The sequence below is a fragment of the Arvicola amphibius genome, chromosome 8 (assembly GCF_903992535.2).
Source record: "Arvicola amphibius chromosome 8, mArvAmp1.2, whole genome shotgun sequence".
NCBI classification, from domain to species: domain Eukaryota; kingdom Metazoa; phylum Chordata; class Mammalia; order Rodentia; family Cricetidae; genus Arvicola; species Arvicola amphibius.
This window is the reverse complement of record NC_052054.1, coordinates 72,880,487-72,907,687: the sequence shown is the minus strand read 5'-3', so window position 1 is coordinate 72,907,687 and position 27,201 is coordinate 72,880,487. Positions and strand designations below refer to the sequence as shown.

General features: G+C 50.0%; 1 protein-coding gene across 1 annotated transcript; it reads right to left on the bottom strand.

The window, feature by feature from the left end:
- Positions 1 to 707: 707 nt before the first annotated feature.
- Positions 708 to 25,974, bottom strand: Eml2 (EMAP like 2). Its single transcript, XM_038340063.1, has 19 exons — positions 25,902 to 25,974; positions 25,404 to 25,432; positions 24,765 to 24,894; positions 21,908 to 22,057; positions 20,559 to 20,628; positions 20,366 to 20,476; positions 17,120 to 17,215; positions 16,019 to 16,153; positions 14,040 to 14,139; positions 11,172 to 11,326; positions 10,916 to 11,041; positions 5,970 to 6,101; positions 5,449 to 5,516; positions 5,004 to 5,092; positions 4,706 to 4,803; positions 4,074 to 4,161; positions 3,562 to 3,657; positions 2,728 to 2,858; positions 708 to 1,044 (listed from the first exon to the last, which is right to left on the bottom strand). The coding sequence occupies exons 1-19, from the start codon at positions 25,919 to 25,921 to the stop codon at positions 919 to 921; spliced, it is 1,950 nt and encodes a 649-aa protein (XP_038195991.1). The 5' UTR covers positions 25,922 to 25,974; the 3' UTR covers positions 708 to 918.
- Between the last annotated feature and the right edge of the window lie 1,227 nt (positions 25,975 to 27,201).

The window sequence follows — 27,201 nt, the reverse complement described above, 5'->3', positions numbered from 1 at the left end:
TCGTCTTCTGCTTGTTTTTGAGACACGATCTCAAATGTGTAGCCCTGACTGGCCTGGAGCTCACCACACCATGTACCATGTACCACCACACCCAGCCCTTTTATTTGTAAATAATGTATTCTCATTTATGACACTTCTTTATTCATTCATGGCTTGTGTGTGTGTGGAAGTGAAGCATGCTCATGAGTGTGTGTCAGGGGGCAGGTGTGGAGGTCAGAGTGCCACTTTCAGGAGTTGGTTCTCTTCTTCCACCAATGATGTCACTGAGTTCGAGTCTAGCCTTTTCTACATAGTGAGTTCCAGGGCTGCACAGTGAGACCCTGTTTCAAAAACAAACATGCCAGGCAGTGGTGGCCCGCGCCTTTAATCCCAGCACTCAGGAGGCAGAGGCAGATGGATCTCTGTGAGTTCGTGCCAGCCTGATCTACAGAGTTAGTTCCTGGACAGTCAGGGATACACAGAGAAACCCTGTCTTAGAAAACCAAACAATATAGTAGAGAGCAATTGAGGACCACACCTGATTTTGACCTCTGGCTTATACAATACACACACACACACACACACACACACACACACACACACACAGACACCTTTCAATTCCCACACATACCAAATACACAGACCAAGACTCCAGACAGCTCAGTGCATAAGTCTGTATTTCTGGATAATATAAAAGAATAAACTTAAAAAAAAAAAACCCACCCAAACCAAACACCAATGGCTTCCCCAAGGCATGGCAACTCATTCTTCCCACCCAGATAAATAGAGACTCCTGTCTGTCCACTCACCCACCCAACCCCATAAGCCTCTCTCTATAGACATACTCTGGGTATATATTACTCTACTCCTCAATAGACATCTCCCAAAAATAGAACTCAGTCCTGGCACAGGACTCTACCCTGGTCCCACACCCTTGTTTCAGACTACACGCCACTGTAGCACACTTGTGTCTTTGCCCCCAGTGGTCAGGGCCATGCTGTCGTCCCACAAGAAGGCCACATTGGTCACGTGACTGCTGTGTCCACCGTATTTGTGGCTGAGGGCCTGTTAGAAGGGAACAGGTGAGAGGAAGAGGTCAGATGGGAATGCCACCTGGAGGCCACTGTCATTTTCTTCTTCATAGCCATTACTTTTTTTGATTGTGAGCTAAAAGTTTTTACTCTATACTTCAGGAAGTCCTAAAGCTCACAATCCCTTACTTCCTTTTAATTTTTGTTTGCTATGCGAGACAGGGTTTCTCCGTGTAGCCCTGGCTGTCCTGAAACTTGTTCTGTATATCAGACTGGTCTCGAACTCAGAAAGATCTGCCTGTCTCTGCCTCCTGAGTGCTAAGATTAAAGGTGTGTACTATTACCTCCTGGCTTAATTTTTAATCACACATACATGTGTGTTAGAGTACGAGTTTGTACATGGGCGTGGCTCAGTGGTAGAGCCCCTGCCTAGAATCCCCCAGTGAGGGGCTGGGGTGTGGCTCAGGGGTAGAGTCCCTGCCTAGAATCCCCCAGTGAGGGGCTGGGGTGTGGCTCAGGGGTAGCCTTTGCATAGTATGCATGATGCCCTTGTTTTTATCTCCAGCACTGAAGATAGATAAAGGAAGGATAGATATAAGATATAACCTGCCTGTACTGAACCAGGTTCCCATTAAAAGTGAGTATGACAAGTCTCTATGAGGAACCCATGCCCACAGTCAGGTATGGCTTACTTTCCTCTTCTTTGAAGAGCCCAGAAGTATCTGGGCGATGTTGGAACATGCCTTTAATCCTAGTACTTGGGAGGTAGAGCCAGGCAGATCTCTGTTGAGGCCAGCCTGGTCTACAAAGCAAAACAAAAACAAAAAAAGAAGAAGATAGAAAGGAAGAAAGAAAGAAAGAAAGAAAGAAAGAAAGAAAGAAAGAAAGGCCAAATTCATGTTCTCAGATATATCTTTCTTTTGAGTGTCTCCCTCATGCTTAAATTACATTAAAATATCTTCATTAAATCCTGACTTGGCTTCAGTAAGAGAAAAGGGTAGCTGTAGCAGGAGCAGTCCCTAGCAGCTCCGGGCATTTGGTTCTGTAGAAGCTGGGCCTTGTTCTCGGTATGGGAATCACCGGTGCTGGAAACCCAAACCCTAGCCCTAGAGTCTTGCACCCAGCTTGGCGAGGGCAATAGCCTCATGGTGTTTTGTTTTGCTTTGTTTTGAGACAGGGTTTCTCTGTGTAGCCTTAATTGTCCTGGAACTTGCTATGTAGACCAGGCTGGCCTTGAACTCATAGATCCACCTGCCTCTGCCTCCCGAGTGCTGGGATTAAGGGTGTGCATCCACAGGAACCTCAGAGATTTTGTTTGCCCAGGCACACAGTAGGTGATCATTTGTACAGAGAAAATACGCAGAAACCTCAGAGATACGGACTGTGTCTCAGAACCCTATGAAGGACCCTGTGCAATTAAGACATTCCTACAGATGTGGGAAACTAAGGCCCAGAGAGGAATGAGTTGCCTAAAGAAAGTGAAAGGATGAGCACAGCGGGGAGGACTGGGAAGCCTGGGCTCCACCTCTGGCAACACATAAATTTGGCTTCAAGGCACACATCTTTAATCCTAGCTCTAGGAGACAGAGGCAGGAGAACTGTTGGGAATTTGAGGTCATCTTTGGTTATACAGGGACTTTCAAGCAAGCCGAGCTCTCATCCCCACAAAGGAGTGAATACTGCCAGCTCCCACCACTCAGGCCCCAGAGGGACTTACTCGGGGCTGACAGCAGGGATAGCTGAACAGGTGCACTTTCCCGAAGTCATCAGCAGAAGCCAGCAGCTTCCCATCATGAGAGCGGGCCACAGCATTGATGTCTGTGCCATCTGCCCCCTCGGGCCAGATCCCTGTAGATGCGACAAGGGAAGGGATGAAAGATGTCTGACTACTGGGCATGGTGGCACAGACCTGTAAATCTGGCTATGGGAAGCAAAAGGAAGAAGTTAAAAACCTCCCTGGATAACTTATTGAAACCTGTCTCAAAAAGTTAAAAAAAGAAAAAAGTTGGGAATGTGCCTCAGTGGTAGAGCCCCTGCCTAGAATCCCCCAGTGAGGGGCTGGGGGTGTGGCTTGACCCTCCAGGTCTTAGCTCAATTGGCTCTCCCTCCAGGAAGTCCTCCAAACTCTTTCCCCAGTGCCATCCAAAGTGTCCCAGCCAGTCCCTGTACAGCCACACTATCTCGGGCGCGGCTGCCTTCTCCATTGCACTGTGAGCTGCAGAAGAACAGAGCTGGGACTACCATCATCACTGCTATTGCAGCACTGCCCAGGCCAATGGTGCTCCTGCTGCCTGGGGTTACGGCTTGCGGACCTGACGGGGCTTCAGCATGGAGCCCTCGGAGCCAGGTGCCCTATGTATCGGTCTCATTTCATTACAGCTGAGGGACCTCAGCGGTCATTTCGTTCTGCCCTTCCTCGAGAGTACCATCCAGACAGTAAGGGTGGAGTTCCCCAGCCGAGGCAGCCACTATCGGGCTATGAAAATCGCAAGCCAAAGCTGTTTCTCAGAGCTCCAGTACTCAGTGGGACCTTCCTCATTCCAGAACTTACCGAACACGCCAAACCCCAACACACAAGTAGCAGTAGCCCATTCCACATTTCTCACGGTGTCTGCGCTGGTGATCTGCTTACAGGTGGCGGCATCCCCTGGCATAGACAATCAGAAGAGATGTTCAGGGCTTGAAGATCTGCCATTAACCAATCTGTTTCCCAGATAAACTAGCACTGAGGTCCAAGACAGAGGGGTCAAAGGTCCCTGAGCTTATTTCTGTCTGTCTGGACCAGCTGAAGGCTGGATTTTTGGCGCTGACATGCCAAAACCTGAGCTGGGTATCTTTCGCATAAAAATATTCTGTTCATTGTTAAAGAAGGGAAATAGGGTGCACTGGGAAAGAAATCACAAGCTAGAGATTGCTAATTTCCAAATCAGATCAGCTCAGACTAGCTCAAGGAAACAGGAGCTGTACGAAAATCATATGCAAATGAAGCAGCAAAAAAAAAAAAAAAAAAAAAAAAAAAAAAAAGAAAGAAAAAAGAAATCTGGCCACTGTCAAAGAACTCACAGTACAGAATCTCGTAGTCTCCGGAGTTGGTGACAAAGCAGGTGCTGTCCTGGGCCCAATCCAGGTGGGTGATAAAACTGGAATGGCCCTGCAGGGGACGCAAGGGTCACTTTGAGCAAAGGAGAGGGTTGAGTCAGGGAGAGGGGATGGATTAAGTCAGGATTAGAAGGCAAAGTATACAGAGTGAAAACACATTTGGCTGGGGGGGGGGGAGGATACAAAGGCCTTCTGAGAGTAGGGGCGGGGCCAGACTACTATGGGCGGGGCCAGACCATGATGGGTGGGACTGACAAAAGCGCTCAGACAATGGAAAAACCTCCACACAAGGGGTGGGTTTGAACGGGGGGCGTGGCTACACAGGTGCTCTTTGGGAGGGAAAGGTTTAGAATGCAGGGGCGGGGCTACAAACGAGGGCGGGGCTTGGAAGGTGAGGGTTGGGCTTCACAAAGGGGCGACTTAGAACACAGTAAGAGATGAGGATGGGGGCCAACTGAGACGCCTTGACATAGTCAGGGCAAGAAAAAAAATCAGCTGAGTTCTGAAGCTGTGGTTCCCTTGGGGTAGAAAAATGGTTAATTTTGCACCCCATTGTTTGGGGTGGTGGCGCGGGCTGGGGACCACTGCCCACTCACCGAGCACTTGCCCAGGCGGCTGACCTTGCGGCCACCCTGGTCCACCGTGTACACGTACACCAAGTTGTCGTGGGAGCCCACAGCCAGGTACGCCCCGTCTGGGGAGGGGGAGGGGCTATGAGGAGGCACCCAGACTCTGCCCCCTCTCTCCCAGACTTATCCCCTCCTCCATAGTCCCAGGCTCTGCCTCCCTCCATGACTCCCCTCCCATGGGGGGGAACTGTAGCCTTTCACCCCCCAGTCTGCATTTCTGAACCTTGGTCCCAATGACCCTGCCTCACCAGGATCCCAGGCCTACCTGGGGAAAAGCTGACCACGGAGATCTGCTCATTGCCATCTGTGTGGATAGCCACAAGGTCATGGGTGTCTGTGTCCAGTAGCAACCACCTTGAAGGGAGTGGGGGGATGGGGATGAGCTGTTGTTGATAAGGCAGGGCAGGATGGAGGGGCGGGGCCAGGCTACATTGGATGGAGCCAGACAGTGAGGAGTGGAGAGTCAGGGGTCAGGCTAGGATGGGCAGAACTGAACAACATTTTCCTCTTCTCTCTCCTTCTGCCACTTAGAAGTCCATGCCATTTCAAATGGGTGGGCAGAGACCCACACGGGGATACACTGGCTGCAAGGGGCGGGGCTACAGACAGGCCCCTAGGACTGAAGCAGAGGGTTTAGAATGTGAGGGGCTCTAAGGGCTTTAGGGCAATAGAAAAAGAAACTGGTAAAGATCTGATCTATTCAGCAGTACCTGCCGGTCACTGTGCCCACTGCCAGGACAGAGCCGCTGGGGTGGAAGCCAGCCGAACGGGCAGGGTCCTGGGAAGGAAGAGAAAAAAGGTGGGGTCCCAAAGACCAGGTACTCCCTAGCCTCAGAACCAACTAGCATGGCCTGAGATCCTCTCTGTTCTCCCACGCCTTCCAGAAACCACCAGGGGCCATTCCCTTTTCTTGAGCATGCTAACATAAGAACTGCTTGGCAAGATGCCTTTTTTCCTCTCATTTTGTTTTTGTTTTTTGAGATAGGGTTTCTCTGTGTGGCCCCTATTGTCTTGGAACTCACTCTGTAGACCAGGCTGGCCTTTGAACTCAGAGATCTGAGTGAGTATCTCTGCCTCCTGAGTGCTGGGATTAAAGGTGTGCACCACCACTGCCTGGCAAGATCCCCTTCTTAAAGAGATCATGTGTAGCGTCCATCTGATGTGCTGAGCCCCGAGGTCCGAACAGCAGCAATTTCTGCAGACTCCTGTGTCTGCATTCCCATCCCATTACCTCAATGGTCCTGCTCCACAGGGGTTGGTGGGCCTCTGAACTCCACAGATGCACCAGCTTATCCTGCCCACAGGTCACAAACTGCGCCCGGCTAGGATGCGTGGCCAGGCCCCACAGCTCTTCCACGTGTCCCTGCAGGAGGGAGAGAGAGGAGATGACAGGAAGGAGGTGGCAAAGCTGGTCTTTCCCTAGCCAGCTCTGATGCCAGGAAGAAATGCTGCACTAGCCGGGCGGTGGTTGTGCACACCTTTAATCCCAGTACTCGGGAGGCAGAGGCAGGTGGATATCTGTGAGTCTGAGGCTAACCTGGTCTACAGAGCAAGTTCCAGGACAGGCTCCAAAGCTACATAGAGAAACCTTGTCTTGAAAAACCAAAAAGAAGAAAAAAAAGAAAGGAAGAAAGAAAGGGAGGGAGGGAGGGGGAGGAAGGGAGGGAGAGAGGGAGAGAGAGAGAGAGAGACCAGCATCCAGGATCCAGCAAGCCCCTTCTGCGCAGGCATGTTTTCCTGTGCTAGGGGGCTGACTCTGGCTACCCCATGTCTTGGCTACCCATCCACCCTGGCTAGACACTTTTCAGACTTCAGCCTTAAGGATCTGGGAAAACCTAGCGGACTCTGTCTTGAGTCACAGAGGGAAGACACAGGAGAACCAGTCACCTAGACAGCTGACCTCACCTTGGAACCTCAGTGTTGTATGTGTGCACATGTGTAACCTGAGCGCAGAGGCCGGAAGTGGGCATTAAGTATCTTTATCTCTCGCTCCTTTATCTATGCTTTATTTATTTTGTGGGCGTCGGGGTATTGTCAAGGCCTGCATGCGGAGATCAAATGACACCTTGAGAGTTAAGTCTCTCCTTCCACCATGAAGTTTCCAGGGATTGAAGCCAGGTTGTTAGGCTTGGTGGCAAGCGCCCTTACCCACTGAGCCACCTAATGGCCTCTACTCTATTACTTTTCAAACAGGGTTGTCCTCGAAACCTAGAACATACCAACTTGGATAGGCAGGTGGGCTAGCAAGCCCTGAGAATCAGCCTGCCTTGGCCTCTCCAATTCTTGAATTTCAGGCATGTTCCCGTGCCCAGCTTTTACATTTGGGCTCTGGGGAAATCAAACTCAGGTCCTCAAGTTTATACAGCAAGAACTTTACCAACCAAGCCATCTTCCTAGCCCCATTTGGTTTTGAGACAGGGCTTCCCTTTCTTGGTAAGACAGAAATCCTCCTACTGTGTAGTCTTCTGACTGCTGAGATTACGGTATATGCCACCATGCCCGGCTTGGAGCCTCAGTTTCATACTCTCTAAAATGTGGCCAGCTACCACATGTCCTTCAGAACACGGCTGTGCTTCCTCAGAACACTGCTGTGCTCCCTCAGAACACTGCTGTGCTCCCTCAGAACACTGCTGTGCTTCCTCAGAACACTGCTGTGCTCCCTCAGAACATGCCTAGAAAGTGCTACACACAAAACAGGCACGGTAACAGAAACCTGGCACTCAGGGTGTAGAGGTAGGAGGATCAGGACTTCAAAGTCATTCTCAGGTAGATAGCTAGTTCAGGGCCAGCCTGGGCTATACAAGATCTTGTCTCAAAAGTCAAAACAAAAACAATAATATAAAAGAACCAAAAGGTTTGGGAATATAGCTCAGTGGTAGAGGCCCTGCCTAGAATCCCCCAGTGAGGTGCTGGGGTGTGGTTCAGTGGTAGATGCCCTGCCTGGAATCCCCCAGTGAGGGGCTAGGGACGTGGCTCAGTGGAAAAGCACTTGCCTGGCATGTCTGAGGCCCTAGATTCTATTCCCAGCACTACATGAAAGAAACAAATGAAGCCAGGCAGTGGTGGTGCACGCTTTTAATCCCAGCATCTGGGAGGCAGAGGCAGGCAGATCTCTGTGAGTTCAAGGCCAGCCTAGTCTACAAGAGCTAGTTCCAGGCAGGATAGGCTCCAAAAGCTACAGAGAAACCCTGTCTCAAAAAACAAAAACAAGCAAACAAACAAAAAAAGAAACAAAGAAACAAATGAAAGTGGCAAACAAGGCTAGCATAAAGAAGGTCCTCAGAAAATAAAAGTGACCAGGATTTTTAACCCTGAAAATATCAGTATGTTGTTAATAACTATAGCCACAGGCAAAATTGATATTGTGATTTGATATTATAAATCAATCACAATTATGCTACATTAACACATATTACTAATATATAAATAATATAGTTGGGAATGCTGACTCACACTCGTACGTCTGAGCAGCTAGGAAGCTTGAGGCAAGATTGACTTTGAAGCCAGCCTGGGCTATATAGAAAAATCCTGTCTCAAGCCAGGCAGTGTTGGCAGTGCACGCTTTTAATCCCGGCACTTAGGCATCACAGCCAGTAGGATCTCTGGGAATTCAAGGCTAGCCTTGTCTACAAAGCAAGTTATAGGACAGCCTGGGGTACAAAATGAAACTCTGTCTTGAAACACTCACAAAAAAAAAAAAAAAGAAAGAAAAAGAAAAAGGAAGGAAGAAAGGAAGATCCTGTCTCAAAACAACAAATATATAAAAATAAATATTCATAGAGGTTGTTAAGGGTCTTTTCCTGCTCCAGGAAAGCCCTGCTATTCAAGCCAGATGTGGTGGCACACATTTATTTGTAAGCCCAGCAGGAAGACTGCCATATGTTCAAAGCTATGCTTGTTATACAGCAACTACTAGGCTAGCACAGATACACAGTGAAACCCAACCCACAAATCAATGATGGAAAAATTCTGGGGCTGGAGGGAGGGCTCAGTGGTTAAGAGCACTGGCTGCTCTTTCAGGGGACCCTGGTTTTATTCCTAGCATCTACACACCTGTAGCTCCAGCTCCAAGGGATCTGATGCCCTCTTCTGGCCAATGCAAGCACTACAAACATGTGGGGCACAAACACACATGCAGGCAAATATCCACACACGTTAATAACAATAACAATAACAATAAAAAGAAATCCTGGGGGGGGGGGCTGGAGAGATGGCTCAGCAGTTAAGAGCACTGCCTGCTCTTCCAAAGGTCCTGAGTTCAATTCCCAGCAACCACATGGTGGCTCACAACCATCTGTAATGAGGTCTGGTGTCCTCTTCTGGCCTGCAGGCATACACACAGACAGAATATTGTATGCATAATAAACAAACAAACAAACAAACAAACAAACAAATAAAAGAAATCCTGCTGGCCTTGCTTTCCTCTATCTTTTGGGGTATGGTCATCCTTGGGAATTTGTCCACCTCCTTTGAGAAGGGCTCCTTCTGCCTCTGCCTCCTCCAGGCTGGGATTACATGCACACATTACCACATCAAGCTTTCAGTACGGGTTCTGCAGCTGAAGCTCAGGTCTGCATCCTTGCTAGGCAAGTACCTTATAGGCTGAGCCACCTCCCCAGTCAAACCAAGGCCAGAGCGGCATATAAACACAGCAGCACAGATGTTAGCTAGACGTGCAGAGGAAAAAAACAGCAAGGATCAGGTAAGGGAAGGGGACCACTAAGCAAGAGTCACTAGAACCAAGATACTGTGACTAGCTCCTCTGCCTCAGACAGCAGTCTCAATGGTATGCCATGATGAAGTGACTCGGGATCCTCACAAATCCTCATGCAGTCACTTTCCCCATCTCTGAAGCACTCAGAGGTGATTCATGGGTCCAGTATCACACAGTTATGAGTGACAGGGTGGCAATTTCTTTACAGGTAGCCAAGTCCAAGACTCTGAGTTCCAAACTACTAAGCCACACTGCCTCCTACTAGGTGGGTTTCTAACTGAGTGTGGCAAAGCAGGGAGGGAGGAGTGGGCCACACATGGAGCCCAGTGTGGCGGTGTACACCTGTAATCCAAGTGCTTGGGAGGCAGTGGCAGGAGGATCAGGGGCTCAATTGGCTCTGTTGTGAGTTTGGGGGGCAGCCTGGGCTCCATGAAATCCAAATTTCAAAGATTAAAAATAAAAACACAACAAAAAAAACATAAAGAAAAGGAAAATGAGGAAAAGAAAAAGGAGGAGGGGGAGAGAGAAGGAGGGGGAGAGAGGAGGAGAGGGAGAGAGGAGGGGGGGAGAGAGGAGGGGAGAGAGGAAGAGGGGGAGAGAGGAGGAGAGGGAGAGAGGAGGGGGGAAAGGAGGAGGGGGAGAGAGGAGGAGAGGGAGAGAGGAGGGGGAGGAGGAGAGGGAGAGAGGAGGAGAGTGAGAGAGGAGGAGAGGGAGAGAGGAGGGGGAGAGAGGAGGAGGGGAGAGAGGAGGAGGGGGAGAGAGGAGGAGAGGAAGAGAGGAGGGGGAGGAGGAAAGGGAGAGAGGAGGAGAGGGAGAGAGGAGGAGGGGGAGAGAGGAGGAGGGGAGAGAGGAGGAGGGGAGAGAGAAGGAGAGGGAGAGAGGAGGGGGAGAGAAGAGGAGGGGGGAGAGGAGGAGGGGAAAGAGAAGGAGGGGGAGAGAGGAGGAGGGGAGAGAGGAGGAGGGGAGAGAGGAGGAGGGGAGAGGGGAGGAGGGGGAGAGAGGAGGAGGGGGAGAGAGGAGGAGGGGGGGGGAGGAGGGGGGGGGGGGGGGGGGGGGGGGGAGAGGAGGAGGGGAGAGAGGAGTAATAAAGTCAGGCCCACGGGAAAGCTTTCTAAGATCCTTAGAGTTGGCACAATATGACAATCTGCAAGAACACTTACCAACCAGGTGAGAGGATGCTATCCCCAATCAGATCAGCAAGAGGCAATCTAGTTGGGAGCAGGGATGCTAGGGACCCATTCTAGAAGGCAGGTAACCTTTCTGGGGAGTCCTGGGTCCGAGGCGAAACAAGACAATGGAAGGGAAGGGATATGGGTTTTCCCAGGCCAAGGAGAAAGGGATGAGGCAGGGACGTGAAGAGGAAGAGAAGACATGGAGACCAGGGGCAACAGTGTGACGGGTGCTGGCAGTGAGGATGAAGGAGGTGCATTTAGGGGCGGGAACAGAACTGGAGAGTCACTCACCTGGACAAGCAGTGAGAAGCCTGTGTGCACCGAGCCAAGCAAGATGGAGTTACGGGTGGTCCCCACGTACAGCGTGTCTCCCCGGCCCTCTGCTATAGTGCGCACAGGGCCAAAGTCCTCCGGGACCTGAGTTGGGGAGATGTGTGTATAGGATACATGTGAGGTGGGGTGGAATGGCATGTGTGGTTAGGAACCCTGGTGGGGTAGAGACCTTGCCACGATCCTACGAAGCCATCCCCCACATCCACATCCTCACCTCCACCTCCTGCACCTTGCTGTAGTCTGAACCCCATAGGACCACCCGACGATCACGGCCCCCTCCAGACACCAGCGTCCCGTCCCGCAGGGCGCAGAGCCCAAACACGCCGCCATCATGGGCTCCCAGTACCTCCTGGGTGATGCGGTTTCCACCTGTGGGGGGGATCGGGCATGGGAGTTGGCATGAGAAGGCTGTTCCTCTCTTGAACCCTGTATCTAAAGTTTTGAGGCCAGGAGCCACCTTCCACCTGCTCACTCATCTTTCTATCTTTCTTTTGGTTCTTCCGCCTACTAACTATCATCCACCCACTGAATCATCTGAACTCTCACCCATCCATCCCGTGGTTTATCCACTCACATTCCTTTCCACGGCTTCCTCACTATCTAATGGTCGGCCCACCTGTCCGTCTCCCCATTCCCCACATATTAGTTCTCCCGCCTGATTCATCTATCTACTCATTCATCCATCTATCTCCTATTCCATCAGTCCTTTCTCACTTCCTCCTATCCATCTGCCTCCCATACATTTACCTACATCTATCTATGTAATGATCCAGCAACCAATCCTTCCTTCCTTCTACCCACTGCCCATTCATCTACTCATCTATCTATTGATCCATCAATCAATTTACCACCTCACTCACCCACTCATCAATACATCCATCTATTCCTCATCATTCCATCTAGTCATCCATCCATCCACCCACCCCATCCATCCACCCACCCACCCACACATTTATCTACTGACCCATCAATCCATCCATCCATGCCTCCTTCTTTCTCTCCATTAATCCACTTCCCACCTGTCCATCATCCATCTCCTGATCTAACATTTCATCCACTACTATCGTTCATCCACTCACTTCTTTCATCAAACTACCTATCCGTCAGCCGGTCCTTCCCTCCACTTAAACATCCACTCATTTTCCACCCACCTACACATCCACCCACCTATCCGCTGTCTCTTTGTTCATCATCCACCCATTCCACCAACAAAAGTTTAGCTTCACTGGGCTGAGTTTCATATGGGAACACAGCGGGACCAAGGCAATCTCACATCATACTTTTAGAGGGCTCACACGTCAATGGCAGAGACACACTTGCCATCACCAGTCAGTGAAGACACAAGGTGGCTGGCACCATGCTGGGACACCGGGACCGTGTGAAATCCTGCATGGGGTTTCCAGCCTGCTGAGTGAGAGGCTGGATGGATGAAGGGATGGTTCATTAAGGATCTAAGGGTTGAGCTGACGTTGCCTTGGACAAATGGATGGAAAAGTTGTCCAAGCAGAAGGAAGAACCTTCTCTTGCAAAACAGGTACAGTAGGAGGGATTAAGGGCTGCTTAGGGGACTATAGGGGTCTGGTGTGACTCAGTGCCCAGGCGAGGACATCTGTTGTACATCCGTTCACTCACCCACATACACACCCGTGCATCAGTGTATCCATTCTTGCATGTATCCATGCATCCACCCCTGTCCCCTAATCCCTCATTTACTCACGCATTCGTCCACCTGTCCATCACCCATCTACCCATTCACAAATCCACCCACCTATCCATCCATCCTCTTACCCACTCTTCCATTCATACGTAGAAATCCACCCAGCCTTCTGTCCAATTATTCACACAACACACTGGCTGTGGCTGAGTCATTTCACACATTTATACTTGGGCCTTTGCTGCTACTATGAAAAGAGCAGAGAATAAGGCTTTGGGAACCAATGACTTTACAGAGTTGGGGACACCAGAGCTGAGTCTTGTCAAGGATGCTGGAACTGGAAAATAGGAATTTATCTTAAGAGCTGGAGAGGTAGTTCAGTGATTAAGAGCACTTATAGCTTTTGCAGTGAACCTGGGTTCAGTTCCCAGCACCAACATGGTGGCTCACAACCATCCATAACTCCAGTTCCAGAGGATCTGATGCCCTCTTCTGGCCTTGGTGAGTACTGCATGCACACGGTGCACACACATACAGGCAGGCACAACACTCATATACATAAAATTAAGTATTTTTAGATTTATTTTCATTTTTAACTCTGTGTGTGCATGCGCATGCATGCGTGCTTAGGCATGTACACATGAGTGCAGGTAGCTGCAGAAGCCAGAGGAGTTGGATCCCCCAGAGCAAGAGTTAAAGGTGATTACTAGTCATCTGACGTGGTGCTGGGTATTAAACTTATGTCCTGTGGAAGAGCAGTATGTGTAGTTTTTCTCTTTTGGTTTTTAAATCAGGGTCTGTATAACAGTTCTGGCTGTCCTAGAATTCACTCTGTAGACCAGACTGGCCTCAGACTCACAGAGATCCGCCTGCCTCTGCCTCCAGAGTGCTGGGACTAATGACATGCATCACTGTGGTGCCTCCTGGCTCCAGTGTGTGCTCTTAGCCACTGAACCATCTCTCTAGCCCCCAAATAAATAATATTAAAAAGAAGAAGAAAAGAGAATTTACCCTAGAGTGGGGCTAGGGTGATAGCTCTATGGTTACAGGGCTGGCCATGCAAGGTTTATAACCAGAATTCAGATGCCCAGAACCCATACAAACATTCAGTGTTGGAGGAGTGAGACAGAGGATCCTAGACTAAGCTTCCTAGTGAGACCGGTTATATCAATGAGCTCCGGGTTTGATTGAGAAACCTGCCTCAATGAATAAGGTCGAAGGGTGGCTAAGGATGATTCCTGAAAGCCATTTCAAGCCTCCACACACTTGCACACACATGCACATGCACACACACATAAACAGAAAAGGAGGAGAAATTTACTCTCTACTGACATTCGTACCACACAGGGTGGTTAAAGAAAGGGAGATTCAGCTAAGGGTGCTGAAAAAGACAGAGGTAAGAGTCCAAACTAGTGTACTGACACTGACCTTTGCCCCAGATGTAGATGTTCCCCCCAGAGTCTCCAGTGACCACATCGCCACCTTCCAGGAAGGTCACACACAGCACATACTTTGGTTTCTCGTGTTTCTACAGTGCGGAAAGAGAGAAGGGGTGGCGTCAGTGTCGCCGGGCGTGTCTGGGTGAGTATACACGCACACTCATAAGGAGGCCAGAGGACAACAATGCTGTTGGTCCTTGGAAGCCATTCACCTTGCTTTTTGCTTCTATTATTATTATTATTATTATTATTGTTATTATTATTATTATTGGTTGTTCTCTGTAGCTTTGCAGCCTGTCCTGGAACTCGCTCTGTAGTCCAGGCCTTGAACTCACAGAGATCGCTTGCCTCTGCCTCCCAAGTGCTGGGATCAAGAATGTACAATACCACCGCCTGGCTCTTTTTATTTTTTGTTTTAAATAATTTATTTATTTTGTTTTATTTGCATTGGTGTTTTGTCTGCGTGCATGTCTGTGTAAGGGTGTCAGATCTTGGAATTACAGACAGTTGTGAACTGTCATGTGGGTGCTGAGAATTGAACCCAGGTCCTCTGGAAGAACAGTCACTGCTTTTAACCTCTGAGCCATCTCTCCAGTTTGCCCATTTATTTATTTATTTATTTATTTATGTTTGTTTGTTTGTTTGTTTTTTATACACAGAATCTTACTATGTAGCCCTGGATGGTCTTGAACTCACACAGATCTAAATGCCTCTGCCTCCAGGTGCCGGGACGTAGTGTTTAAAGGAGTGTTGACATAACACCTGGTATGATGATTTGGTTTCGAAAAAAAAAATCTCATTATGCTTCTTATTTATTCTATATGATTATTTGATATATGGGTGTATGTGTGGACACAACTGTGCCAGCATGTACTTGTGGAGGTCACAGGACAACGGTGGGAGGCAGTTCTTTCCTTCTGTGATGTATGTTCCAGGGATTGTCAGGCTTTGGGGCAAGCACTTTTAACTGCTGAGCCATCTTGCCTATGTAGCTTTGTTTGTTTTTCTTTTGATTTTTATTTTAACTATCTAAAAATTGTGTGTGTGTGTTTATGTGTGTGTGTGCACATAAGTGTGTGTGTATGTGTGTGCATGTGCACGTGTGGGCATGTGCCAGTGAGTACAGGTGCCTGCAGAAGCGGGCGCTGGATTCCTGGGAGCTTCCTGATATGGGTGCTGGGAACTTGAGTTTCCACCAGAACACTTTGCATGTTTGACGACCCAGCGATCCATCAAGCCTGGCTCCCCTCACCTTGTTTTTGAGACATGGTCTCTCACTGGGATTCCAGGGCTTGCCAAATAGGCGATGTTAGCAGACCAATGGGCCACGGATCTGCCAGTCTTCATCTCCCCGGTGCTGGGATTATAAACACATGCCATCCTACCTGGCTTGTAGTGTGTGCGTGTGTTCATATGTGTGGGTGGGAGTGCTATTGTGTTCGCATGCATGTTGCTGTGCTGTGTGGGTGTGCAGTCTGTGTTCACATGTGTGTGCACATGTGCACATGTGGAGTTGATGTCAGATGTCTTCCTTGATTGCTCCCCATGTGTTTCTATTGAAGCAGGAGCTCTGGCTGAACCTGGGGTTTACAGGTTCAGCTACTCGAGTCCTCTCTGTCCTTTCTGTCCCCTCCCAAGGGCTGCAGGTGTGCCACCATGCTCACTTGCTTGGGGACTCCAGTTCCCATGTACTCATGGTAAGCACTTTATCCGCTGAGTCCCCTCTCTTTGCAGTCCCTCTCTGTGACTCCCCAGTCATGTGGGCATCTCCATTAGAGCTTCTGTGCTCTCAGCCACTGGACCCTCCTCACACATCAGAGCTCAGCAGAATCCTCTCAGAGGGGTGAAGACTCTGGCTTGGCAGTGTCCCCACACTGCTACCCTGGAGCCCTCCAGACCATCTATCCCACTGGGTATCCCTGCCCGGCCCTCTCAAGATGAGCCTGTCCACCAATCCCCGGCACTCACCTCAAACAAGCCCTGCCTCTTGCTCAGGCTTCCTCCTTCCAGGCTCCAGAAGTAGATGTGGGACTTCCCACAGGTGATCAGCAGGCTGGGATCAGTGGGGTGAAAGGTGGCCACCAGCACGGCCTCATTGGAGCACTTTGAGGGGGTCAGGACAGATTCTGAATGAGGACTTAAAAGCCACCAGGACTACCACGCCTTACCCATCCCATAGGACTGCCCTGTGAGCCCGCTTGCAGGAATGGGGAGTATACCAGCAGGCCCTTTGGGAGCCTCTAGTCTGTGTTACACACTAGGCTGAGCACTTATAAAACTCACTTAATCCCCATGGTCCTCTGGAGACGAGGCCCATTAGTGCTTCCCATCAGAGATGAGGTTCAGAGAACATAAAACACTTGCCTAAGGCTACACAGCTGCATTACTGCAATGTCTAGAACCCAGTTCACAAAAGTCTAATTCCGGACACCATCTCTTATCCCCTTATCCCTCATCCTTCCAAAAGAGGGGCCCCCATCTAGAATCCGGTTCCTGCTCTCAGCCCAGGCATGTGATCACAGGCAAGTATCTTATCTCCTGATCATGTCTCCCCGCCCCCATCCCACCCCTTGAGACAGAGGTTCACCATGCAGCCCTGGCTGGGCTGGAACTCACTATGTAGACCAGGCTTCCTTGCACTCACAGAGATCCACCTGCCTCCCAAGTGCTGGGATTAAAGGCGTGCGCCACTATGCCTGGCTAGCTCTCTTTTTCTTGGAACAGAGTCTTGTTATTTAGCCCAGACTAGACTCCAACTCACGATCTCTTTGCTCAACTTCCCCCTGTATTCTGGGATTCAAGGTGTGGCATACCACACCTAACTTTGTGCTGAGCTCCTTCCATGATGCCCAGCCTTTCCACCTCCTGTGAGGATGACACCACTGTGACCTCATCTTCCACCGGAAGGACCCAAGGCTCACAGAGCAGGCGCCGTCGGCACAGTCAAACAACAGATGACACCAAAGCCCCCATTTAAGATGAGTCTGGTTGCAGATTCCCAACCATATGGCCCAGCATGTCCCAAGAGGACATTCACAGGGAGTGGACATGAAAGGCGGGCCTTCTCACCTTGCTATCCACCACCTTGCTCTCCTTGGCCCAGTCCCACACGGAGAGCACATGATCGTTGGATTCATCCACTGCACAGAGCAGGTTGCCCCCATTCTGTGGAAGACAGAGGGGTAGGTTAGGATATCTTTCCCCCACCCCACTCCGGCTCATTCACCCAGCGGCCTGTGCAAAGACCTTCACAAGCATGACATAGAAAGCACATCTGTGTTGGTCAGTGTTGATAAAGTCACCCGGGAAGGCAGTCTCAGTGAGGAGCTGTCTGGATCTCTGGATCAGGCTGGTCTCCCGGCATGCTTGAGGGGCATTACCTGGGTTATCTTGAGATGGGAGGACCCGCCCACTGTGGGCAGCACCGTTCCCTAGGCAGGGGAATCTGAACTGTGGAAAAAGTGAGCTGAGCACCAGCACGAGTGCATATTGAACTCACTGCTCTCCACTCCTGACCGTGGGAGCAATGCCAGCTGCTTTGAGCTCCTAGTTCCTCACCTTCCTTTGTCTGTTAAGTGGCTTTTCTCAGGCTATTTTATCACAGTACCCAGAAATAAAAGACAACACTAGAATTTTTACCCTACATAAGATTAATATTTTAGCTGGGTGGTGGTGGCACAGCACTCAGGAGGCAGAGGCAGGTGGATCTCTAAGTTCAAGGCCAGAAATAGTCTACAGAATGAGTTCCAGGACAGCCAGAGCTACAGAGACCCTGTCTTGAAAAATCCAAAACAATGAATCTTTTTTTGTGTGTGATAGTGGGGATGGAACCTGCCATACACAAGACAGGGGCTCCACCGCTGAGCCACACCCCAGCCCCTCACTGGGGGATTCTAGGCAGGGGCTCTACCACTGAGCCACACCCCAGCCCCTCACTGGGGGATTCTAGGCAGGAGGAGCTCTACCACTGAGACCCAGTCCCCATCCCTCTTTGTTTGACAAAGGATTTCACTTGATTGCGCAGGTGAGCTGGTGAGCTGGTGAGATGGCTTAGTAAGTAAGAGTGTTTGCTGCCAAACCTGATGATCTGAGTTCAATCCCCAGGACTCATACGATGGAAGGAGAGAATTGACTTCTGTGAGCTGTCTTCTGAGCTCTACACATGCGGTGCACATGTGCGTGCCACAAACACAAAATGAATACATTTAAATTTTTCTTTTAAAAAAATTAGATATTTATTTTATGTATATGAGTCTTCTGTTTTCATGCCCACCAGAAGGAATCTGATCCCATTACAGATGGTTGTGAGCCATTATGTAGTTGCTTGGAGTTAAACTAAAGACCTTTGGAAGAGCAGTCAGTGCTCTTAACCACTGAGCCATCTCTCCAGCTCCCACACTTCAGAATTCTTGTTGACCCCATCTACTCTGCACTATCACAGGATGAGGAATGCTGAAACAGGGTCTTCCCTCCAGCTTGCTATGTAGCCCAGGCAGTGCCTCTGCCTCCTGAGTGATTTTTTTTTTTCATTGCTTTTTCTTCCCCTCCCCATTTGGTGCTGGAAATGGAATTCAGGGCAGTGTGCAGGCTTGGCAAGTGCTCTGCGCTGGACCACACCCCCTTCCCTGGAATGGCTTTTTATGTACATGAAATCCAGCCATTATCAAAGTTGGCCGTCAGACTTGGATGGGTGGGGCTGGCGAGCTGGCTCAGGGGGTAATGGTGCCAGCAGCCAAGCCTGACCTGAGTTCCACCCCTGGGACGACCCTCATGGCAGGAGGAGAGAAGAAATTCCCAGCAGTTTTTCTTGATCTCCACGGGAATGCTGGGGCACTGTACATGTGCCAGCATACCCGCAATAAATAAATAACTGTTTGAAAAAAGATAATATAAAGTTGATGTGGGGAAGGATAGCCGCAGGTCCTGGGCAAGTGAGCATGAGCTAGGCAGTGACACAGACATTGAAAACATCAGAACGGCTATGATTTTACATGCTAACTTTAAAAGTAAAAGCAAAACCAGGGGTTAGGGAGACGCTCAGTGGTTAAGAGTTCTTGCTGCTCTTCCAGAGGACCCAGGTTCGATCCCCAGCACCCATGTTAGATGGCTCACAACAGCCTGTAACTCCCGCTCCAGGGCATCTGTGCTGTTTCCTGGATGTGGATGCAGGTACCCACACATAGGTGAGAACCACCAAAAATAAATCCTTTAAAAAAATACAAAGCCAGGATCTCTGTGAGTTCGAGGCCAGCCTGGTCTATATAATGAGTTTCAGAGCAGCCAGAGCTACAATAGTGAGACCCTGTCTCAAAATAATTATCATCATAATAAAATGATAATAATAAAAGGAAATAGATTAGCCTGATGTTTTGTTGTTGTGTTTTGAGACAGGGTTTCACTGTGTAGCCTGGCTAGCCTGGAACTGGATATATAATCAAGGTTCACCTGAACTCAGTGATTCTTCAGTCTCTGTCTCCTAAGGCCAATATTAAAGGCATATGCCACCAAACCCAACTGAGCTGTGGTTTTGAGACAAAGTCTCATGTAGCCAAGGCTCCTCCTGCTTTGTTCTCCACACTGTGGGGATCATGAACATGTACCCCACAAACCCAGTGTTTCTTAAACTATTTTGGGGAAGCAGAATTTTTGTTTTTCCCAATCCACCTGCAACACTTTCAAATAAAATTATCATTCAAAAACAAAAACAAAACAAATGCTGGGCAGTGGTGGTGCACGCCTTTAATCCCAGCACTCGGGAGGCAGAGGCAGGCGGATCTCTGAGTTCGAGGCCAGCCTGGTCTACAAGAGCTAGTTCCAGGACAGGCTCTAGAAACTACAGGGAAACCCTGTCTCGAAAAACCAAAAAAAAAAAACCAAAAAAAAAAAAAAAAAAAAACCAAAAAAAAAAAAACCCAATCAATCATGGGAATGGCAGAGGAGGGCAGTTGTATCAACACCGAATTGCTCCACAAATTCCAGGAAGATTATTTTAACTTCTGCTTTGATGGGGGAAGTGGATGGTGCAAGGCCCTCAGTGCTGGGATTGAAACCTTGAGAGATAAGGAACCTTCCAGAATGCTCAGGCAAAAATAACCCAACGGGAGTCAGCCAGTGGTGAAAGAAGGGTGTGCTGCGGTGCGCCGCGACTCCGACTCCGATGTACTGTGCCGCCACGTGCTGGGCTCTGAGCCACAGGCCTGTGAGGCCCCAAGGCCTGGAACTTGAAGGAGTGCATGACCTCACTGTGACGTCATAATGAGGTAGAGTCTCCACCCACAGGAAAGTGCTTCTGAAGGGAGGAGGCCAAAGACTTACGGATTTGGAGAAGGCCACACAGCACACAGCTCTGTCGAACACTCCCAGGCCCAGGACATGTAAGGTAGACAGGGAAACTGAGTCCCAGACACGCACATGGGGTGGCAGAGGCTGCAGAAAAGAGAAGCGCAGTTACTTTTGGGGGCCCAATTTCCGTTAGTCCCTCTGTGCAGTGCCAACTCCCCACAGATACCTTGCCTTCCTTTGTGGTGCCTGCCACCTGTCCTGTGGCAATGGTGACCATATCCGGGTGGACAGCCAGACTGGGGGCAGAGAGACAGAGGAAGAACATTCAGCAATGGGGAGGGAAAAACTCACAGGGGCAGTGAGCCTTCCTCAGCAGGTTAAGCTGTTCACTCGATAAACATGAATTGTAAAAATGTTAACCAGGCATGGTGGCACAGGTCTTTAATCCCAGCACTTGGGAGGCAGAGGCAGGAGGATCTCTGTGAGTTTGAGGCCAGCCTGGTCTATAGAGCAAGTTTCAGGACAACCAGGACTACAGAGAGAAACCCTGTCTGGAAAACAAAAACAAAAACAAAAACAAAAAAAAAAAAAAAAAAAAAAAAAAAAAGAAAGAAAAAAATTCTTTCATTTGTTTATAGAAACAACGTCTGATGAAGCCCAGGCTGCCAATTGGCTGCACAGCTGAGAATGACATTGAACTTCTGACCTTCCTGACTCCACCCAGCTCAGGCACGTCCTAAAAACAGTGGCTATGAAAACATTAAATCCCAACACGGAAATACCTGAAATGCTGGGTCACTTTCTTCAAAGAAGCAAAAACTTGGAACACTGGGTGAGGACACCACTCTATTTGATACTGATAACTGTCAGATGTGTTAGTGCGCATCTATAATCCCAGCAGCATTCAGGAGGCTGAGGCAGGAGAGGCACGAGTTCAAGGCCAGCTTTGGCTACACATTAGGTTCCAGGCCAGCCTGGGCTATGTAGAGACCCTGCCACAACAGAGAAAATAAAAGCCCGTGTGCTAGAGAGAGAACTCAGTGGAAGGGCACTTGCTGTTCTCCCAGAGGACCTGGATTTGGCTCCTAGCACCCACACTGGGCAGCTGATAACCTGTTGTAACTATGGATAAACTATGGGGACATTACACAAACACGGTGTACATACAAACAGGCATATACACACACGTACACTCTTAAAAAACAAAAAAGATAAATACCATAGGGACTGGAGAGATGACTCAGTGGTTCAGAGCACTGGCTGCTCTTCCAGAGGACCTGGGTTCAATTCCCAGCACCCACATGGCAGCTCACAACTGTCTGTAACTTTAATGTCCCAGGGGATCTGACACCCTCATACAGACATACATGCAGACAAAACACCAATGCACATTAAAAAAAAAAGATAAACACTATATACCCTTATTTTCCCACTAGTTTCCACCCAGGATAGCAGGCGCTCTCATTATACAGAGATTTGGCACTGCTCCACACTCCATGTTGGCAGCCATGTGGAAAGAGCCCCAGGAGGTACAGATTGGATCAACGCCCAAGCCTGGGTTTTTCCCTAACTCACCATTTGATGTCGTCGTTGTGCCCCAGGTAGTGTCGTTGTCTCTGCTCTTCCACACTGTACAGCACAGCCACAGAAGCCACAAAGTACACCACCTCCCCGGTGGGCAGGAGGTAAAGGTTAGCCCTGCAGTCCCGGCCTCGATAGCCATAGCTGCAGATGCCCAGGGCTGGGTTAAGGAACCTGTTCCATACCTCTTGGCTTAATGAGTGTCATAAGGCCACTGGAATGTTTTCCTGTCTCCACCCCACCTCTGCAGGGGGTTTGAACCACGGTGTTCCCAAAATATAAATTCCCGATTGTGTGTTTGTATATGAGCTTACATTCACATCCGTAGAAAACTGTAGAGGCTAGAGGCTGGGTGTGCTCCCCATCTGTAGAGGCTAGAGGCTGGGTGTGCTCCCCATCTGTAGAGGCTAGAGGCTGGGTGTGCTCCCCAGCTGTAGAGACTAGAGGTTTGGTGTGCTCCCCATCTGTAGAGGCTAGAGGCTGAGTGTGTTCCCCAGCTGTAGAGGCTAGAGGCTGGGTGTGCTCCCCAACTGTAGAGGCTAGAGGCTGGGTGTGCTCCCCAACTGTAGAGGCTAGAGGCTGGGTGTGCTCCCCATCTGTAGAGGCTAGAGGCTGGGTGTGCTCCCCATCTGCTTCCCACCTTATTTATTTTTTCACCTTCATTTGACACAAGTGTCTCTTGTTGGACCTGGAGTTCACAGATTCAGCTAGATTGACTAGCCAGCAAGCCCTGGGGAATCTTCCTGTCTCTACCCCACCCAGTGCTGGGACTGTAGCCACAAGTGTGGCGCATCTTTCTGTGGTGCTGAGGATGGAACTCGAGTCTCCTCACTTGCACACCAAGCACTTTCTAACTGAGCTCTCTCCACAGCCCCATTTGCTTGTAAACACTATACTACAAAGTAGCACAGATTAGCCTTTCAACTGGCAGCAATCCTGCTGCCTCAACCTCCTCAGGGTTGCAATTACAGTCTAAAGTCACCATGCTTTGCTAGGTCCCCAACCTGACCCTCCCCATCAACTGTGGCAATGATCATGGATGGAATATGGACTTTTACAAATGTAATTAGGATCTCAGGATGAAGTCATCCTACATGACATGCATAGGCCCTAAACCTAGTAACAGTGTTTTATAGAGAAAAGAGAGCTGGTTGTGGGGATTACACCTGTAATTCTAGCACTTAGAAGGCTAAGGCAAGAGATAAAGTTACCTAGAGATAGATTACCTTACCTAGACTCCATGAGTAAGAGACTAGGAGGTAGAGCCCCTGCCTAGAATCCCCTAGTGAGGGGCTGGGGGTGTGGCTCAGTGGTAGAGCCCCTGCCTAGAATCCCCCAGTGAAGGGCTGGGGTGTGGCTCAGTGTAGAGCCCCTGCCTAGAATCCCCCAGTGAGGGGCTGGGTGTGGCTCAGTGGTAGAGCCCCTGCCTAGAATCCCCCAGTGAGGGGCTGGGGGCGTGGCTCAGTGGTAGAGCCCCTGCCTAGAATCCCCCAGTGAGGGGCTGGGGGCATGGATCAATGGCACGCATAGCACTTACCTGAGTTCTATCCATCTCTATGTGTGGTTCTTGAACTACAGAGCCAGCATCTCTAAAAAATGTTCTTGCCTATATATGTGTGTTGTGCGCACACATGCTTGCATGAATGTGTGCAGGTATGCATAAATGCGCGTGTACATCTGTGGCTGTCTGATTTAACTTGGGATGTTTTCCTCAGTCACTCTCATTTTTATTCAGGCAGGGACTCTAACTGAATCCAGAGTTTAGTTCCAGCTAGCCTAGCCTGCTTGCCCCTGGAATCATGACTCTACTTCATGAGGACAGGCTACCACCATGCCCACCTGGCATTTATGAGCGTGCAGAGGATCAGAACCCCAGGTCTCATGCTTGTGAAGCAAGAGCTTTATCCAACAAACCATCTAAAATGCAGCCCCCAAGCCCTACCTCTTACCCATAATCCCACAGTCCTGGGATCCTAAGGTCAAAAACTACAGTTTTCAGAGGAAACAACCAACTGAGGCACAGGGAGGAAGGTGACTGACTTCTCCATGGTCACAGTCAGCCAGAAGCAGGACAGACAGTTCCAGTTCACCCCTAAGACTGTTTTCTGTTTCCCAAGCAGTTCAAACTCACTGCGGGCCACGGAATCATTATACCCATGGCATCCTTAGTCTGGAAGGTTTTTCCTTTAATTCCTCTCTGCATGGTTCCTGGGTGTTAGATTCTCAGCCCAAATGCCTTTTTTTGAGAACTGTGACTCCCTGATATGATAGCCCTCCACCACTGAAAGCTTCTCATAGAAATATTTTTATAGCTGAGCTGTGATGGTGCATGCCTTTAATCCCAGTACTCAGGAGGCAGAGGCAGGAGGATCTGTGAGTTCAAGGCCGTCCTGGTCTACAGAGAGAGTTCCAGGACAGCCAGGGCTACCCAGTGTGCCCCAGCCCCCAACTCTCCACTCCTAAGCTGAGTTCTGTGAAGACCATCCACAAGGAAACAGGTCACAGTGGTTGATATCTTTCTGATTGATACCCACAAGAGCTGGGTGCGGTGATGCGCTCTTACCCTGCAGTCCCAGGCCTTGGAAGGTGCAGGCAGGGAAGATCAAGTGCTAAGGATTATCCTTGACTAACAGGGAGTTCAACAACCTACCTCACAAGCAAGTGCCAAATATTCCCTGAACAAGTAACTCGCAGAAGTCATTGCAGCCATTCTGCCTCTCTCGACTCCCTGAGCTGACCCCACTCCCCAACACGGGCCTGAGAGACCCCTGCCTCAGACCCCTCTCTCCCAAAAGTCCCTCACTGAGATTTACCCTCTTCCAAGAGGGCAGACAGCATAGCCAAAGGATACACCCAGTCTAGCCTTAGGCGGCTAGAGGGCAGCTCAGAGCGGGTGTCGAGGCTATAGGCGGATGCCACCTCGTCTGGGATCAGCATGGGCACCGGGCGGCCTCTAAGAAACATCTTCACAGATCCCTCCTCTGCCAAGACACCCTCAGAGGTTAGGTTCCACCCAGCCCCTAGGCCTGTCCCCACTCTATTAATGTTACTAAGGTCGTTGTTGTTATTTGAGACAGGGTCTCTACAGCTGGCCTGGAATTCTCTGTGTAGCCCAGGCTGGCATGGAACTCAAGGTGATCCTTCTGCCTCAGATTCCCAAGTGCTGGGATTACAAGTGTGAGCCGCCACAGCCAGTTCATTGTATATAGACAGGATCTCTTTCTGTAGCCCGAGCTAGCCTTCCTTCAACTCCAAAACGCCTTCAGCCTCCCAAATGCTGGGTTCCAGGCTTTGACCGCACCTCCCTCCCTCTGCCCCCTTTTCCCACCCCTCTCTCTCTCTCCTCTCCTCTCTCCCCCCTTCTCTCTCTCCCCCCCCCCTCTTTAACTGGTGGAGAAAATGAAGCCAGATAGGCAAAGGCCCAGTAGCCAGGACCCCCGGTCTTTGGCAGGCTACATTCAGTGAAACCACGCCCACCCTCCCCACTCACCCATGCTGAAGATAACTTCTTTGGTTTTCCTGTCAGGAAAAGATGCAGGGGAAAAAGAGAGAGGGGGGAGGGAAGAAAATGGGTGCTTTAGCAGGCAGATAAGATAGGAGAGGAAGTACCCCTCAAAGCCCTGGCTCTGCGGGTCTCCAACGAATAACCAGGCGAGTCAGGAGCGGAGCGCTACCTCTCTGCAGGCCCTGTGCTTTGCTCGTTAGAGCTTGAAGAGCCTAAGACACAGGCCCAGAGAGGCAGAGACCGCCAAGGGTCACACAGTACGAAGCGGCAGGCGCGCGATCCTGGAAGACTGGAGTCACTAGAGACCCTCCCTCCCAGGCAGCAAAATGCTCCCAGCATTCCTTGCCTCCCTCCCCCAGCACCCCAAACTTCAGTCAGGAAAGCAATGAAATGTTCGGAGGAAGAGGCGTGTCTCTACCTCCTATGCCAGAGGAGAGAAAGGACAGGAGGAGGGAGGAGTGGGGGGCTACAAGAGGGTCTCACCCAGCTCCAAAACTACTCATGGCGGCGACTGGCGGAGTTTCGGGTCGGAGGTGGAGCCGGGACCGGCCCCGCCGCTTCCGGCCCTGGGAGGCGCCGGCGCCACCGCCCCTGCCCCGCCCCCCCCGCAGCGGACCCCTGCAGGCGCCAGGTGCCACCGGGTCCAATAGAACGGCCCAAGGAGTTCAGACACCAAGCCCTTTGGATAGGGTGAAGGGTGGGTGAAGGTTGACTACATAGACTCAGAGACGCGCCTGCCTGATCTCAGATCTCCCCACTTCTGCCTCTTTCTAGAAGTATGGACTTGTTGCCCAACCTCTAAAACCAGTTTCCTCGTTTCAAAAACGGGAATATAAAAACCACACTTCCTAGGGCGATTGAGAGGTTGATAGTGGCTAATATACGCAAGTGTCTGACCCAGAACGTGTTTGTTTTTTCAGACGACTTAAAATCTGCTTCAGACTTGCCATAGTCTACTCTCAAATCCTGGCCACTCCTGCTGTGGCATGGTTCCACCCTTACACCTTGACTCCGCCCCTAGCTACTTGACCACCACGCCCACCCACCCTTTAGTCCTGGACTGGCTCTGACTCTTTGTCCGTGTCTGTGTCTCAAGAGAGGGTCTCAAGTAACCCAGGCTGACCTTAAATTCGATAAGTAGCCGAGTATGACTATGAACCCTGATCCTCCCGTCTCCTCTTACCAAGTCCTGGGATCAGAGTCATGACCCCTCATGAAATGTATTTATTTATTTATAAATTTGAGACTGAGTTTCATTGTAATCCATGTTGGACTGAACGCACAATATAATCTTGTAACCCAGTCTGGCTTTGAACTCGGGCACTCCTCTTGCCTCAGCCTCTGCTGTAATTTACAAGCTTAAACCATGGCCACTCCCGGCTTCCCTCTTAATTAATGACAGATAGCTGTCCCACCTCTTTTTTGGGGGGGTCTCAATTAGGAATTCTGATTCCATCAATTTCGCAGGACCCGCTCCAAGCTATCCCCAAATTCTCCAAGCTACCTCAAGGTTGGACCACGCCCACTTACAACCACGCCCAATACTAAGCCACACCCACTTATACCAAATAGCTTCTACCCAAGTAGGGTTCCCTTCTGTCCCCCACTCTAGATTTCGATTCTACCACGCTAACTTCACTAACACACCCAAATTCCAACCACGCCCCTACCTCTGATTTTCACACTCCCCACAGAAACTCTGAGTCTTGAGCCCTGACTCCACCCTGAGAATCAAAGGGAACTTTCTTTTAAATTAATAGCCACACCCATGCGCCTGGCTCCT